Source organism: Lytechinus variegatus, chromosome 16 (assembly GCF_018143015.1).
Source record: "Lytechinus variegatus isolate NC3 chromosome 16, Lvar_3.0, whole genome shotgun sequence".
Lineage (NCBI taxonomy): Eukaryota > Metazoa > Echinodermata > Echinoidea > Temnopleuroida > Toxopneustidae > Lytechinus > Lytechinus variegatus.
Genome location: NC_054755.1, coordinates 15,589,920 through 15,607,440, shown reverse-complemented (window position 1 = coordinate 15,607,440; position 17,521 = coordinate 15,589,920). Strand labels below are relative to the sequence as shown.

The 17,521-nt window shown below is 36.5% G+C and overlaps 1 protein-coding gene across 1 annotated transcript; it reads left to right on the top strand.

Annotated features, from left to right (window-relative positions):
- The first annotated feature begins 204 nt into the window (after positions 1 to 204).
- Positions 205 to 17,105, top strand: LOC121430093 (oxalate:formate antiporter-like). The gene is made up of 11 exons (XM_041627366.1): positions 205 to 377; positions 4,917 to 4,984; positions 5,802 to 5,923; positions 7,448 to 7,574; positions 8,373 to 8,521; positions 9,224 to 9,344; positions 9,823 to 10,122; positions 11,544 to 11,666; positions 12,764 to 12,918; positions 13,225 to 13,379; positions 14,946 to 17,105. Exons 1-11 carry the CDS (start codon positions 290 to 292, stop codon positions 14,999 to 15,001), a joined length of 1,464 nt encoding a protein of 487 aa, XP_041483300.1. The 5' UTR covers positions 205 to 289; the 3' UTR covers positions 15,002 to 17,105.
- Positions 17,106 to 17,521: the final 416 nt, after the last annotated feature.

Here is a 17,521-nt window from a genome sequence, read left to right as displayed (position 1 = left end):
TTAAAGGCAGGGTTAAAGGTTGTGCTTACCTATAGGTCAAAATGTTAATTTGGGTGGCGAAGTTGTGTTTTTTTTCTCCTTGACAAAGACCACTGATCAGTGCTTATTACTCTGAGCTGACAAAAAATCTGCTGACAAAGTGTTGCTGCCCTCTACGTTCGTTGCAGCAGCAGACAAAAAAATGTAAATACATCATCTATCTAGTGCAGTAAAAAGTTACCGTATGGAACGGTCTTGTGTTAATTGAATATATTCTACTACTACTAGACCTAGACAACAATATAGAATTATGAGCCCATCCGGAAAGTGGAGAGGCTGGCTTGCTGTGACGGGTGGAGTTTTGGTCCATTTGACGATTGGAACGATTTACAGCTATGGTGAGTTGGTCTTTTAGTATGAGGATCGTCTTTACTTTAGTCCCAGTCGTTTGCTTTTCTGTTGTCTCCAACTCAAACTAAGTTAAAAAAAAAAAGGCCAAAGCAACTAGCAGCACAACGCAACGCGCTCTCTGCTCTGTGACCTTTTTCATGACGAGACGAGCGATACGTAGGAACGTCCTCACTCACACATTGTACGAGGTTAGTATGTACTAAACTCGTACAATAGACCGTGTTTGACCCTGGATTTCGAAGTAGTCGGCAAACATCGCTTCATTGCTGAAGTAATATTTGCCGAAGCTCCTTCTCGCTACGCACCGGGGCTCTTGCCGGTAAGTAGCAAGAGTTTGTTGAATATGAAAATAATAATAAAATAATAATCCGATAAAAAAAGCACATTTTGCTTACCTCGGCCTCGAAAGTGACTTCGCTTGTCTCTTCCACGGAAATACAAGGAAGCCCGTTGGTGGCGCTAATAATTTCACAACCTTGATTCAGCTCCTCGGTAATTTTATAACTGTATCTAAATTCTTTGAATGCGCAATCCTCATGATTAATTTACTAATTATGGGCACCAATTAATGAAATGCCTTCAAAAAACATAATTTATGATTATTATTGGTGATGATAACACTCATTTGCATTAATTTAAAAAGATGACTGATAAAAAAAAAATGAAAATAATATACGTGCCTGGAAAGAAACCAGCAGTACAAGCTTTGACGAACGTCAATAATACGTATACGGTATACCAAAATCTATACAATGAAAAGATTGGACACTTCACGGACTTTGCGTAATGCCTTGCGTCGATATGCGTGTAAAATAGTGTAGGTGCCTATTCTTTCCCTTGTCGTGTCTTTGATATGAATATAAATCGCGCGCCCTCTTCAGGAGAAAATTGATATCAACGCTGACTGATTTCTATCTCCGTAAAATCTTCACTAAAGATCAAGAAAATATACATATTTTTAGAAAGAAATTTCAAGGAGAAGTCACGGAAGGATCTAAATGATTCGGTAAGTGTCATAGCAGGATGTGGAATATTTATTTATACATAATATGTTATGTGGGCAAAAGCCCACTGTATTTTGGAAGTGTAGTTGTGTGTCGCGTGCGTATGACTGATAATCCTTCGCTCGCGAGACGATATGAACCCATGGGTGGAACGTCCTTGGACCCACTCTTGGCATGCTTGGCGACACCCCTATTCAAAGCTGTGTTAAAAAAGGCGACTCCAAACGAGTAGGCTAGGGGCAGGGCCTATGATGTTCTTTTGGCCTTGAATTTCCAGCCCATTCCTCTCTAAATTACGGCCTAAATTTTGGTGTAACTTATCTATTTTATATTAATTTACTAATTATAATGTAAAATGGGTACTCACCGGTTCTTTTCTTTCCAAATTTTGTGTTTTCATCCCCTTTTCTGGCCAATTCTTGCGGCAGCTGTTGTCGCCAGGCATAGGATCCTGTACATGCAAATCCAGGTCGAGTTGTCACATGACGCCAGTTTCGAGGCTTTTTGGCCTTTATTCAAGGCGTTCTTTTTGTTATAATTTTATAATGACGCTTATATATCGAAATCAATGTAGACGAGTCTGAGCAGGGGCATGTGTAGAATAAAAGTTTCGTAATGTAAGTCCCGAGTGAGCAAAGCGAGCGAGAATAAGACTTATCATGAGAATCTAACTTTGAGATAGATTTTGACAATGATCTTACATTTTTTTTCCTTTCCTCCTAGAACATTTCGGTGCCATCGTCCAAACCCTTGTTACCCCCGCTCTACATGTATGTTGGTAGCCCTTGGACCTCTGGATATTAAATAATCCAATTTAATTGCAGATGGCAGATTTTTTTGTATTATCTGAGTAGCCCCCCCCCCCGGGATTATTTGTTCTTTGTCACATGACTTTCCTACATGACTTTCCTACCTTCTTAAATTTTCCTTTCGTTTTCCGTTTTTACGTTCTCATATCCCTTTTCTTTTCACTTTTCCCTTCCTTCCTTCCTTCCTTCCAGCCATGCCCCCACCTGTTTACACCTCTGAGATGTAAGCTAGATACTCATGATCTTAATCTTCGATTTTCCAAAGTAGGGGGGGGGGTGCATTTTCTTAAGTAAAATTTGACGACCCCCCCAAAAGGTTATGACACACAAAAAATTGTCATTTTGTCCCACGTAAGATTTGACAAGTAAAAAAAAAAGATGGTCACTAAAAATGAAAGACTGTCATTTTGTTCGTGTAATATTTGGCAAGCCCCCCCCCAAAAAAAAGGTTAACATTAAAAGAAATTAAGGTCATATTGTCCTCGAGAAATTTTACAAGTAATAAAAAGATGGTCACTTAAATTGAAGTCCATTTGTCCGTGTAATATTTGGCAAGCCCCCCCCAAAAAAAAGGTTTTAACTAAAAATGATCTAAGGCCATTTTGTGTCTATTAAAATTTGTCAAGTATAAAAAAAAAATTGTCACTAAAAAATGAAGGTGATTTGTCCCACATAAAATTTGGCAAGCACCCCCCCCAAAAAAAAATGAAAAAAAGATTTTATAATGATCATTTTTTCTTGCATAATATTTGACAAAAAAAGTTTGTAACTATTTGGCAAGCCCCCCCCCTACCCCCCCACAAAAAAAAGATAAAAAAGGTTTAACTAATAATGATCGAAGGTCATTTTGTCTCTCGTAAAATTTGACAAATAAAACAACAAGGTTGTCACTAAAAAAAAGAAGGTCATCTTGTCCAGCGTTATATTTGGCAAGCCCCCACCCCCCCTTCATAAAAAAGGTTGTCACTAAAAATGATATATAGAAAGTCATATTGTTCAAAGTAAATAAATTTGAGAAGCAAAAAGAAAAGGCCAAAAAAGAGCAAAGAATATGAACAAAATATCCCCATGCACTGTGATTCTCATTAGGGCGGGGGCACATAACTTTGTATGAACGACATATTTATTGATAATTCATTTTAACGTAAGAGACCCTTGTCCAAAATGAAAATTGAAGTAACTAAGTAATTTTGACATTGTACAGTTCAATATTCTGAATTTCTATAGAATACTCTATTTATACTGATCATGCCTACATGTACGCAGGACATGTCTGGAGGTGTCTTTCCAGGGACCATTCTTTGTATCGCCCAAATCGGCTTTGTGAAACAGTTGAGCGATAATCTTGTTCTTACGTAGAGCGGTTCTACCAAAGTCCATTTCATGAAACAGGCCCTTGCTCACACAGTCACTGTCTCCAGTCAAGGACTCAGCACTCTTTCAATGAACAAGGGTATCTCTGTTACCACTCTCTGTCTGGGGAATTAGATTGGCAATGTTTGGCTGATTTTTCTCTGGTTCTTGGGGACAAATGCTTGATTTTTGACACTGTCAGTTTCTCTTACACAAGTTTCAGATATTCATCATATGTATAGGCCTAGTCCACTTAAAATATCACTTTTGTGACAAAAAATACTTATTTCCATACAGTTGCAACTTATTTTTCATTGGTAACCTGGGAATCATTTTTGTATTCACTAGCGCGCTCAATTACTTCAATTTTGGGCATATTTTTGTGTACGCCCTCTATTGATGGAAAATGAAATTGCAAGAAAATTTTCATTTTTGAATTGCTGTTTTTAATGTGCAAAAATGATTCAAATAATTTAATTTACTTAAGAACCAAGTTATATGATGAATAGCTGTAATTGAATCTGACAGTGTAAAAAAAATAAAGCATTTGTCCCTGAGAACAAGAGAAAATAAGTCAAACATTTCCAAAATCATTTCACCACACAGGGAATAGTAAAAGAGAACAAGGTTATAACATAACCTTGTTCAGTCTTCAATGAAATAAAAAAAATCAAACTATGAATGATTGAAGTATTGGGAAACAATCAGAAGGAATCAATATCAACTTAATACATCAACAGTACCAATCTAGAAAAATCAGAAACCTAGTTTTTTGCAAAATAGTACATTGAGCCGGTTACACTTCGTAATTCCAAAGGTTCTTAATTCCGAATGTTCGTAATTCTGAAACACGTAAATTGCCTATACCTCGATGTTCGTTAATCCGAAAATGTAAAAGGGTTCGTTAATCTGAACATTTGTGGCGTTATTCCGAAGGTTCGATAATCCGAAAACGGAATAAGGTTCGATGTTCCGAAGGTTCGTTAATCCAAAACGAAATAAGGTTCGTTGTTCCGAAGGTTCGTTAGTCCGAAAACGAAATTAGGTTCGTTAATCATTACGTTTTCGGACTAACAAACCTTCCGAATTACGAACGTTCGGATATACAAACCTTCGGAATAACGAAGCTTCGGAATTACGAATGTATGCGCATTGAGCTTATGCTACAGTATGAGCATGAAGGGATACATGTAGGTCCTTCTTCGTACTGTGTTCAAGATTGCTAGCAGTCTTTGTGTAGAAGAAACAAAAAAAAATGTTTACAATAAGACAAATTTCAGCTATCTACATGTAATTTGAATTTAGCCTATAGATTCTTCCATCTTGCGAATAAAATTATGTTTTTTTTTTTCCTTCTCAGGAAACATGGCACCTTATATGACATCATACATTAGGAAGTACAGTTATCCTTCAACTCTATCTTATCAGGTAAACAGTTGGGGGGGGGGGTGTTTCACAAATATTTGATAACAATAATAGGCATTTATGTAGCACCATCTATGTAGAAATTATAATCTATTCCAAGGCACATTGTGATATTGCCCCGGCTTTAGCTCAAGCTGCCTTTCAGAGCTCAATGCATTCAAGGAATTATTACTTTCAAATGGGAAGAAAATTGCATAAAAAATTTTTTTGCACAGCTTTGCTCACTATGAAGTATCGTGTGCCATTTATGATCATCACATTAACATGATGTATACAAAATTAAATTTCATGCTTTTAGTATGCCCCCCATGTGTTTGTTTTTGTTAATCATTAATTTCTCAGGGGCAGCTATTTTATATTTAACTTGTTTCTCTATAGCTGTCCCCATCCACAATGAATTTCAGTAATGTTTCAATTATGTGTATGTCTGTTATATTAGTGTTATGTAATCATGCTTTTTTGAACGTTTATATTACATATTTTCTTATTTTGATTGAAATAAATGAATTGAATTTAAAAACATAGGTACATGTACATGTGCTGTGGCTGAGTGGATAAGTCTCCGGACTTTGAACCAAAAGGTTTGGGATTCAAAGCCCTCCGCAGAACCTGTGTCCTTTTGCTAGTCATTTATCTAAATATGCCACTCTCCACCCAGGTGTAGTAAATGGGAACCCGGTAGAAGGGAATTCCTTGAATGCTTCGAGCGTCCGATCAGGATAATCATGCTTAAGCCGGGCTAATAGTATGTAGCACATAGAAACTTTAGTGCTATATTAATGTTGCATAATATTATTATTATTATTTTTATTAATTACAGGAATCCTCATTCATCTTTGCCTTGATGTTGTTTGGCCAGGGCTCCTCCATGTTTATTGGGGGCTATATTGAAGCCAAACTAGGCCCTAGAATTACAACTCTGATTGGTTGCTTGCTGGTCAGGTGAGTGCAAGTTGACCAATCAGCCATGGTCTATGAAAAGATTTCAAGATTCTAAGTGGTGCACATCAAAAAGTACTCAATAAAAGTAAATCTTTTCATTGGGATTTGGGAAAAAGTTTTGCTACATGTACATTCATAATCTGTACCAAATATTTGTTCTATACTTTATTATTGATAGTGCTTATTTGTCGAGATTCTTTTTAAATTTGGATTTTGCATTTAGGTTTATGCTCTTTATGAAGCATTCTGCTTTTATTAAAACCACAAAGATGTTTCAATTACATGTACCATGGATCGTCTAAAGCATTATTTTGTTCTTGAAATGAATCATTTCAAGATGTACCTTTGAGGACTATTTCCAAATATATTGTTTACTTGAAGATTCAAATTGAACTTTACATGTATAATGTTACATAATTATTCACATCTTTTTATTTCATTAATATCCCATAGCAATTAAAGAAAACCAAAATCCAGGAGGAGAAGCAATCTTATTGGAAAGATTAAAATGAGGGGAACAATTTAAAACAAGTCATGATATAAGCAGTCAAGTTATCGGCGTTTAAAAGGTCTTGTTTTACTTTCTATAGGGATCCTCAAATTGGCAAACATGCTTCAAAATGGCTAATTTTGTGGACAACTCTCCATTTTTTTATACACAATTTTTCAGATTTTCCCTATTATCTTTCTAATTGCATATTACCTCATTCTGAGCACAACAAAATACAATTCACACCACATATGGTCAGGAGGAATGATGTGAAATTTGTGAAATCAAGGGGAAAATCTGAAAATTTGTGTACAAAACAAATGGAGGGTTGTCCACAAAAACAGCCATTTTAAAGCATGTTTGCAAATTTGAGGATACCCATAGAAAGTACAACAAGACTTTTTAAATGTCCATAACTTGCCTATTTCATAACCGATTTTGATGAAACTTGTTTTAATTTGTTCCTCTTGTTTTACTCTTTCCAATAAGATTGTTTCTCTACTTGGGTTTTGGTTTCCTTTAAATAAAGCTGTTAGTGAATGTTAATTTACTGATAATACACATACTTATTTGCAAGTTATGCCTGCTTGCTATTTACATGTATGTACATATTGTGCTCCATGGGCCCATTGCATAAAACTTTTTACCTGAGAAAAGTCAGGTTGATTTTACCAGAGTTTTTGCCCTGTGTTGAAGTCAATGGCAGAAATCAGACTAACTTAGTTTTCAGTTTTTACCAGAGTTTTCTCAGGTAAAAAGTTTTATGCAACAGGCCCCATGAGACTTAGGCTTTGGGTAATTGGCAGCTGAATCCATGAAATGCTTGTGCCTTTAGATGGCGGATGAGAAGCCAAGGCAATAGCATTTAGCACTTACAAAAGTTCTGACACTGAGCATAGTGGATATGAATACCTGATAGCAATGGGACGAAATCACCAAGTAACTACCAGCTAGGTGTATGTAATCATGGTGTCTTTCAAATTTCCAAAGGGCAGACATTATCTCATTCATCTTCCCCTCCTATTCCCTTGCAGCATGGGTATGATGTTGTCTGCCCTGTCCATCCGAGTCTCTTTCTTTCTGCTTCTCCTAACCTACGGCCTCATCTTTGGTCTTGGAGTAGGCATAGCCTATGTGCCTCCACTTGTCTGTGCAATGAAGGTAAGAGAAAGGGTCAGGCACCCATTTCAGAAAGAGTTACAATCAAACCCAACTCTTAAAATCAAACGCAACTTGCTTTCCAACCAATCAGAAGCATGCATTTGAGACTTGCAATCAATTTACTTTTACCTGTGTTTAAACACAACTCTTTATGCAACATGCCCCAGGGGAGTGTTTCATGGAGAGCTTTGACAGTGATTTTGAATGACAGTTGTTACAAGCTACTGTAATTCCTTGCATCTGATTGGACAAAAGGAAATTTGTTGGTGGAAATCACTGACAGAACTCTTCATAGAATGCCCCCTTAGTGTTTGTATTATGAAACAATGACTTTCAACAAATATTTTTTTTGTATTTTTGTTTTAAATTCATTTCGTTTGTACTATTTCTTCATTGTTTTGTCTATGAGGGAATATGAAGATCAAAGCTGCTTATATATTTGTTATGCTGTTTAATATACATACAGTCCCAACTGCCTATTGACACCAGTACATTACTGAAAGGGCACCCTAAATAAATGATTGTAAAAAAAAAATGATATGTAGTCTGCATCAACTTTCACACACTTACACCTGTGCATTATTTTCTATATATCTTTGAGGAGAGACCTGTGTAAATCTTCAAATGCTTTGATATTTATTACTGAGCATAAGAATAATTCATATTCCATCAGAATCATTTTATCTAATCGTATACACAAATGCATGCATTCAGTGGTCAGTTTTGTTGGATTCTTTTAAGATTAGTGATTTAAAAAAGTAGAATTTATTTTTCATTACATTTTTCTTCTTCCTGTAGTGGCTGCCAGAGAAGAAGGGGCTTGTGAACGGTCTTGTGGTTGCCGGTTTTGGGGGCGGGGCGTTCATCTTCAACCAGATCCAGACGGGATACCTCAACCCCCACAACCTGGACCCGAATGTGACGGATTCGCAAGACCACACAGCCAAGTAAGTCTCAGCATGAGAACTTTCACATAGTTTCTTCCATATTTTTCATTATGTAGCATTAACATTAACTGTAAGCCTAAGCATGAGCTTTACCTGTATTTTATAATAATTATGATAATACATGAAGCTGGACTTCAACAGAGCTTTGTGTCAGAAGATACGAAGCAATTATTATCATGCCAGGTTTGCTCAAGCTACCACTTCATCGGTCGTACTTGGTGCTTTCACAGAAGTACAGGTATTCGTACTGGTTACCTATTCACCTCACCTGGGTCAAGTGCAATAGAATGCTAATAAATTTCTTGCTGACGGAAAACATGCCATGGCTGGGATGTTTGAAAGACAGGAGTTAAAAACCAATAGACCACAAATGCCCCAAAAATTAATTGAATAAAATTTTAATTACATAATAACACTAGGCATATTGCATCCTCTATCTAGAAATCTTTGACGAGCACAGAATTATCAAATCAGTAGGAAGCATAAAAAAATGGATTTGAAGATAGACAGGACATTACTGAGATGAAAATCTATCTTTACATGCTCAGCAACATATATCTTTTCTCTCTTTACCACCAGTCCTATGATTTTTTTTATCGGGTGTATAAAGATGACAAGTGGGACATGCCTACAACTTGGAACTTGGTCCAAGTCCATGGATGCATGATGATGATCTAATTCATTTTGCTTGTTCCTATCCAGATATTACGATCAAGACTCCATATTGGATAAAGTCCCTATGTCATATGTTCTGCAAGGAGGAATCTACTTGGCCATTCAGATTGTGGGTGTTATTTTGTTGAAAGATCCACCAGACAATGGGGTATGTCAGAGTTTATTTTGCAGGATACTGACATTACCGTTACATACAAAATGGCATGGTTTGAGCAGGGCAATAGTTTTCAATAGTGCCCTGCTAAAATACAATTAAACAAATAGTGACTGCTTCTTTTTTCAGGCAATAGTATAATCTATTTCTCTGGTAATCTTGAGACTATGGGCCTATTACTTCTATTTGGGCATATTTTTAATTCTTTTAAGCTTTATAGTTATTTAATTAGTTTTTGTTTCTGTTTAAAAAAGAAGCTTTATGTTAAGCCATGTTTTACTTCAAGGAATTAAGGATGTACTGCATGTACGTTATCCAAATAACTCTGCATTTCAAGCATGTTTTGTTTGTGTTTGTTGGATTCTAAATTTTTATGTATGCAAATATAATACTCTTTTTCGTCAATGTGAGTATTATTTTACATGATGATATAAATAAAACAAAATAAAAGAAATGCCTTGGTGACACACAGGTCAACAACTCTCTGTACAACGACGAGAGTGGTCTTTTGGATGCCCAGTCCCAGGCCAAGAAGACAACCCACATGGATGCCTCTGATCCCGAAGGTCCCACAGAGGAAGGAGACGAAGATGGCCAATCCAAACGACTCCCTTTCGGTATTCCTTTCCCCCTGGAGAATGGCGGGGACTCCAAGGCCTCTGGGCTTGACCTCCCTCCAAAAGTGATGGTTCGGACCACCGCCTTCTGGTTGCTATGGGCAACCTTCCTTGTCAACGGTCAAGGCATCATGTTCATTTCAAGTCTCTACAAGGTATGAACAGCAGTTTGTGTTGAATGGAAAATCAAATACTTCATTATGCTGTTCTGGTGGTACTTGTAAGTATTTAAGTATTGGGAAAGGATATACTAATACCCATGGTGGTGGTAGTGGCAATTATATCAATCATGGTATATATAAAAAAAATAACCATTTTCCAATGGGTGCTAGTTGAGTAGTGATTTCATCGGCCATTTAAGTGCTCTTCATGTTCAAGGAAAAAACTCTTTAAGTCAAGTAGAGCAAATATACTTCATAGTTTATTACATTGCCAAAGGGATATACATGTACATGTAAGTGCCATGTTTGGACTGAACTTGAGATTTAACCCTAAATAAACTAGGCTATTTCGACGCCTAAGAAGACTGGGGGAGGGGCTGATTCAGCCCCCCTCATGATCTTGGCCGTCGATCGCGCGATCACGACGAAAATTGGCACTCGCGTTACCCATGGCATTATCTACAAAACTATAATATCAAATTCGGCAAAAAAAAACTCATGTCTCATTAATTATGCTAATTTATGCATAAAATCATAGTTTGCACTGATTAATAAAATAATGCCCCTGAAATGCTAATTTTTGTTTCACATACTCTAGATAGGCATCTGATCAAATTTATTTTTAAAAAATTTCAACATCACATTTATTTTCTTATGTATTCTATTGTTTTCTAAATTTCTTATGTATTTCTTTGTTTTTCGACTTTTTGTTTTTTATTGTTTTTTCAATGGAAATTGTCGGGGACTTTATTTTGACCATAAAAAAGATAAAATTAATTGATTTTAAGCAGTAAAAGGAAAAATAATGATACATTTATGAATTTTGGCTAAAAACACTATTTGCATTGGATTTGTACACAAATTCACTTTTTTTAGTAATTATGGGTCTGCATGCACTTATAAAATGTTGCGTAGTTTCGGAACCGCGTACCTGGGGATCACAATTTTGGTCTCAAAAGTTGCGCGAGACTTGAAAGTAAAAAGTCAGTGAGCGACGCGGTCAAAAAATTTTGCGCGGCGGACTTCTCGCGAAAGTGTCGAGGGGGGGCTGAATCAGCCCCCCAGTCTTTCTAGGGTTAATGGCCTATAACACAAACCTAAGCGATTTTGATTATTTGATTTGAGTGATTTATCGTACAATAATTTCACTATAATACTCATAGGTATGATATATTAGTATTAATACTATTGATCTCAACATCAAATATTGTTCATCCAGGCTTTCGGACAGATGTTTATTCCTGATGACCATTTCCTTGCTCTGTTGGGATACCACAACATCAACAACATTAGTAGATATAGAAGTGTTGTTCTGAAATTGAAATTTGTCATCAGTCAAATAATTTACCATATCAATGATAGGTATGAGGTATTGGTAGACTATTGACCTCAAGATAAAACTATTCTTCATCCAGGCATACGGTCAGATGTTTATCCCAGATGACCATTTCCTTGCTCTGGTAGGATCCTTTGCAGCCATCTTTAATGCTGGAGGTAGGCTGTTCTGGGGCTGTTTAGCAGACAGGTATTCCTACAAGGTAAATATCAGCACCACCACACACCTTCAAACTACTGGTATGCGATCCAAATTTGGGAGAAACTTTATTTTGAATACCTTCCCATATCATAAACACCTATAATGATCTCTTTTGAGGTTCAGAATAACTTGGAATACTGACATAATATTGCGTTTCTCCATGCTTTAAGTTCGGAGTAATATCCATATTAGCTTAGAATCGTAGCCACTTATAATCATAATCATTACGGTTATATTTCAACTTTGCCTTTATATCTCAAATGAGGGATGGAATAACCATTGATTTACAATGAGGTATTCAAATAATGATTCAGCAATTAGGACAGTACATTTAGTTAATTCAGGGTAGAAAATGCACGGGGGCTTGGAGTGATTTAGCCCCTGAAATGCTCAACAGACCGCTGGGAACTGAAAAGGGAGCACTGGAAATCCCCATTCATCGCAATCTTATCCAAAGTTGTAGATTTAGGTGGTAAGTGAGGAAAAGTAGCCCCAGAAAATTTAAAACAAATTTTTGCCTGACTTCATTTCGGATGTTTATAAAGTTTATTCTCAAATTGTGTCTAGACTATCAATGCTTCTTAACCGATTAATACCAAGTATATGCCTGAAATACATGGAGCTAGACCCGTTCTCATTAAAATCCTAAAACTGAGTTCAGTGGAAACCAGATCAGGAAAGTGGTTTTCAAATACATCTCACACAAAGTGGTCTTGTTGCTATGGGAACAATCTCTGTGGGGTGACATGTTTCTACACACAGTGTGTGGAGTAGCGTGGCAAACGTGTGAAGATCACTTTCTGAAGAACGGTTGTGTCCTCACCTACACTTAAACTAGTTTTCAAAATAATGAGGCAGAAGCGGTCTTGAAAACCACATCGCAAGGTGGTTTTCCAAACTAGTCTGAAAGATCACTTTCAAGAATGCATTTAGCGATTTAAACATTAAACTAGTTTCCTCTGAAGTTGTTTCCACTGACTGTAATGAAAACAGGGGCTTAGAGGCAAAGCTGAGAACTTTATTCGCACAGTGCCCTGAGGCACTTGTAAGTAAAATCTCAAGTGATGTTGGAATAACTCTCTTTCCTGTTATCCATAGTTGGCGATGGTCTTACTGACTGGATCAAACGCTATCTTCATCCTCACTCTTGTTGCCGCACAATATGGGGGCAAGGCCATGTTCTTTATCTGGATCTGCGGAATCTTTTTCACCTTCTCCGGAAACTTTGCCCTCTTTCCAACTGCCACTGCAAGGTAAGGTCACATCAGAGGGGGGGGGGGGTGCTTCAACAACATTTTCATCCGACAAGTTGTCAGATCTGACAACTTTCCTTGAGAATGATTGGCTGAGAACCACTGTTACCATGGTAACACAATCCTTTCATGAAACGTTCCCAGGTCAGAGGTCAAAGGCCATAAATATGATTCAGAACAATTGCTAAATACCCACTTGTTAAAAGCTAAAAGCATCAAAGTCACAAGTTTCGACTTTGGTTTCACCCTTCCCCATCAAAAGTCTTTCAAGTACAGTCTTGATTCCTTGTTATTTTACTTCCATAGGGCGTTTGGATCCAAGTACGTAGGGCCCAACTATGGGATTGTGTTTACATCAGTGGCTCTCTCATCAGCGATAGGAGCTGTGCTAGCTACGACCCTTCATGATCATCTGGCTTGGTTTGGAATGTTCATGATCATGGCAGGATTCTCCATCATCGGTGAGTCACTATTGTAAAGGCCACCAGACACCTTACGACTGTTCGCGATCCGATTTTGGAACTAATCTCACTTTCCTAATTTTCTGAAAATGTGAATTGAAGATATCATTTCATTTGAGGTTAAAATTAATTGTAAGAATATTAATATAACCATTTTCAAAGATTGCAAACCTTTATATTGGAGTAAAGGCCAAATTTGTTTCATATCGTAGCCAATCGTATGACTGCTATGACGTCATTACGACTAGATGATAAATTTGCTTTTATTCTAAGAAGGATGATAGCATAGTCACAGATTAGAACATAGGTATTCGTACGATGATTTCGAACATTACACAGTAAGATATTCCAAATATCAATATTAGCATCAAATTCTACTACATTTTATTCTGAAATCGGGTCGCAGACCAATTGTAAGGTGTACGGTCACCTTAATACATGTGTGCAGACTTCACCCTTATAATGACATATCTCTTTTCTTAAATCCTGAGAGATCAATCGACCAAACACCATTGATTAATCACAGTGCTTCTCTTTCAAGTGGTTACAAACCCCATTTAAACACTACAGTATCCCCTGGGCCCCATCACACAAAGGTTAGCGATTGATCGCTAAATGAAATGGCCTATCATAATCATTGTTGCTGGTTCATTTTACTCAGAAGACTGGCTAAGAACCAATCAGAATTGCTCTTTCAAATTAGCGATTGATCGATAAACTTTGTGTTATGGGGCCCAGGCCTTACTAAGTTTTAATCTCTATGAGTGTGTAAACTGTGGCTTTTCAATAAATAGTTAAAACTAATACTTCATTATACAGTATATACGAGTATTAGTATTATTACTATTATTAATTGTTATTGTTATTTATTCATATATTTGTCCCTTATTTTTTTTCCTTAATTATTTAATAATCTATCTGATAATCTGTCATGTTTGCCTGGCAGGGAAAAGCAATGGTGTGGTCTAAAGCATTTGTTTTCATTACGAAAATTTGTGTTTAAAAACAGATCTCCTCTGACACCCCAATTTCAAATTCCAAGCTTCTCTCACTGCCCCCTCCCCCATCCCGATATCAGCAGGAATGGTAATCCTTAAGTAAACAACCACACACTCTCCCAGATAATCCACCTTCCCCCAAGGAGAAGTGACCTTCATACGGCCAGGCAGAGGGAGAGAGAGAGGGAGAGATGTTGCGGTTTCCAGCGTGGTGTTTGTTCAGCTCTTATCAGCAGCTGCAGTCGACCCCACCCCAGTTTAAACGAGAAAAACTTAACTTTCCCCAAAAACTGAAATTGGGGTGTCGATACCCCACTTGAGTTCCCATTGACTTACACGCAAGGCCTTATCAGCAGTCAAATGAACCCCAACCCAGTTTAAACGAGAGAATTGAAGCTCTCCCAAAATCTGAAATTGGGGTTTCAGATTCCCCACCTGACCTCCCATTGACATAACACGCAGGGCAATGGGGTTCCTGTGTTATAAGCTGGTGGGGTATTTTTTAAACACAGGATTCACGTAATGTTGTTCTGTTTTTTTCTCTCTCAATTTTTATATTTTCATACAGGCCTTGTCCTCACATTTTTCTTCCGAGTGAAGAACCAAGAAGGAAATCATATATGAGAAACCTTCAGTTTCCGCTGCACCATACTGCATATGTGGGTATTCGATCACCATGATAAGGCGATGTATTGTCCCTCATAAATATTCACCTCGCCATTATGTGGTGAATATTATTATATCTTCAGCTTGGGTTAGCATTCAGACAGATCATTGTGGCTTTTCATACAGCTGTTTGTAAGTTACCCATAATTTTAATTGGTTAACACTGAGTGATTTGTGTTCACATCATATTTTTTCAACTCTCATTGATATCTGATCTGAGCCTTGTTATATTGCCCCAATCCACTCTGTCGAGTGCTCAACGTTCTTTTCAAGAAATCAAAAGACGAAATGTACAATCAGAATACAATTAATCGCAACTTCACATCCACGGTATAAAACCACATCCGAAAAGTTGGAATCAATTATAGATTGATTGTATCTCTTTTATGTTACACCAAGGAGATGAATCTTTGAAAAGTCCTGTCTCCCAGGTTACACCCTCCTCCCCCTCCCCATCATTCCCCACTCCTCCAATCAACACAGTGTTAGGTTATGATACAGCAGTTGGAAATTATTATTCAAACAGAGGTTGTACAAGCAAATATTTGTCATCAAAATATATTATTGATACTCTAACCCTTATTAACAGACAAAGAAAAACCATAAGATATTCATGTATGATTCTTGAGATATATATATTTTTATCAAAATATATTGATACTCTACCCCTTAATAGGAGGCAAAGAAAAAACACAAGATATTCATGTCTGATTCTGGAGATATATATATTTTTATCAAAATACTTTATTGATACTGTAACCCTTAATAAGAAACAAAGAATATTCACAAAATATTCATGGATGATTCTAAAGATATATATATTTTGCACCTTTTAGGAGCTTGATTGAATATGTAAAACAGCTGCCTAGTGCATGAAGAATGCCTTTTAATTGCCATTATGGAGTTTACAGACAGATATATATTAAATCTAGATACAGTATTTGTATATTTTGGTGAAACGCTAGATATTTATGTAATTCAGTATTATATTGATATGCAATAGTTGATTGCTATTATTGTGATCTGTTTGTGCTATGGGCTTGAAATGTGGTGATGAGTGTCTCATTGTGGGCTTTTATTTAGTGTAATAGTAATGTCTTTCTGTCTTGGGCTTTTGAAATTCTGCCGCTGATTGTACACTGTGCAATATCTATGTCTGCCACTGAATGTACAAAATGTGCAATTGATTTAGATCTACTTAAAAATTCAAAGAGATAACATATCTTTCAAATACATTAGACTTGCTAAAACTAGCACCTCATTACAATATCTTTGTTTCATGACAAGAAATATGTATTTTACAGGATGTATTCATTGCTATACTTCTGTGCAATTTATAGAGTTTATTATTAACATGTATTTTTCTTTGTAGCTCAGTGTATTTTCATCATGTACCAGTACATCGTACTTTAAGATCCACACACCATATGCCCCATACAGATTAAAGCACAATTACCATATATTGTGTGGGTTATCTTTTACAAAAACTACATGTATATGTTTCATTCAAATTAGATTATGCAAATTATAACCATCAACCATCCACAATATATGCACAAAGATTTCGTGTGGTTATTTTGTTTATGAATGTAATCTGTAAAATTGTGTATTTCATGCCTTATTTCTTTCTTAGTGGGATCATATAGGCTAACATGTATTTCTTATTTCTCCATTCCAGTCCTGTATGATTTCATTGTTCAATCACTAATGATATTATCATGGAGTTAAAAAGGATGGAGGGACAATGAACTGCAAATTAATTCATGTAGTTTCCAATTTCTAAAGAAGTAGAAAAGAATACATGCGTCCACTTAAGCTTTTGATGGCAAACTGTGATGCTGGTAGTTTCATTGAAAAAATTGAAAGTGATTTGTGTTGAAAAAAAAATTATTGGGAAAACATGTGTTTCCAATTGTATTTGATGAAAAAAAGTGGATATTGAATACATGACAAAATATATATCAAAGCCTCATTGTGTCCCCTGAAATGGGGCAAAATATTTTAGGATAACATTTTCAAAATGTGAAAGCCAATTTTCAAATGAAAATTTGATGAATCTTAATTTCCACACTTTTCCACATCACAAAAAATGTAAGATTAGAACTCTGTGGCCCGTATTCTGAACTTTAAAAATTTTGGTTTAACTATGGAGAGCCAATTGGGGCACAAATCCCTAACAGTAGGGGAAGGCGGGGTAAGTTGTGACAGTTTTTGCTTTTTGTATGTTAGAATTGATATGATTAATAATCTTTTCGAAATAAGTACCTTGCCCTGAAATTTAATTCTTCTGAAATATTTTCCACCTATATATAACTTTCTATCCCCACACTGAAAGTCATCGTGACCTTTGAAAAAAACGATGTCAAATGGCTCAACTTGCCCCATATATGGGGTAAGTTTGAGCCACCTTCTGGGGTAAGTTGAGCCACAAAAACTATGTACAAAATGTATGAGGGGAGAACGAGCATGTCAATTTTT

Coding starts and splice junctions, on each gene's coding strand:
- LOC121430093 (XM_041627366.1), top strand. CDS start 290: ATGAGCCCATCCGGAAAGTGGAGAGGCTGGCTTGCTGTGACGGGTGGA. Junction 10,123..11,543: donor TCATTTCAAGTCTCTACAAG/GTATGAACAGCA, acceptor TTCTTCATCCAG/GCATACGGTCAGATGTTTAT. Junction 12,919..13,224: donor TTTCCAACTGCCACTGCAAG/GTAAGGTCACAT, acceptor TTACTTCCATAG/GGCGTTTGGATCCAAGTACG.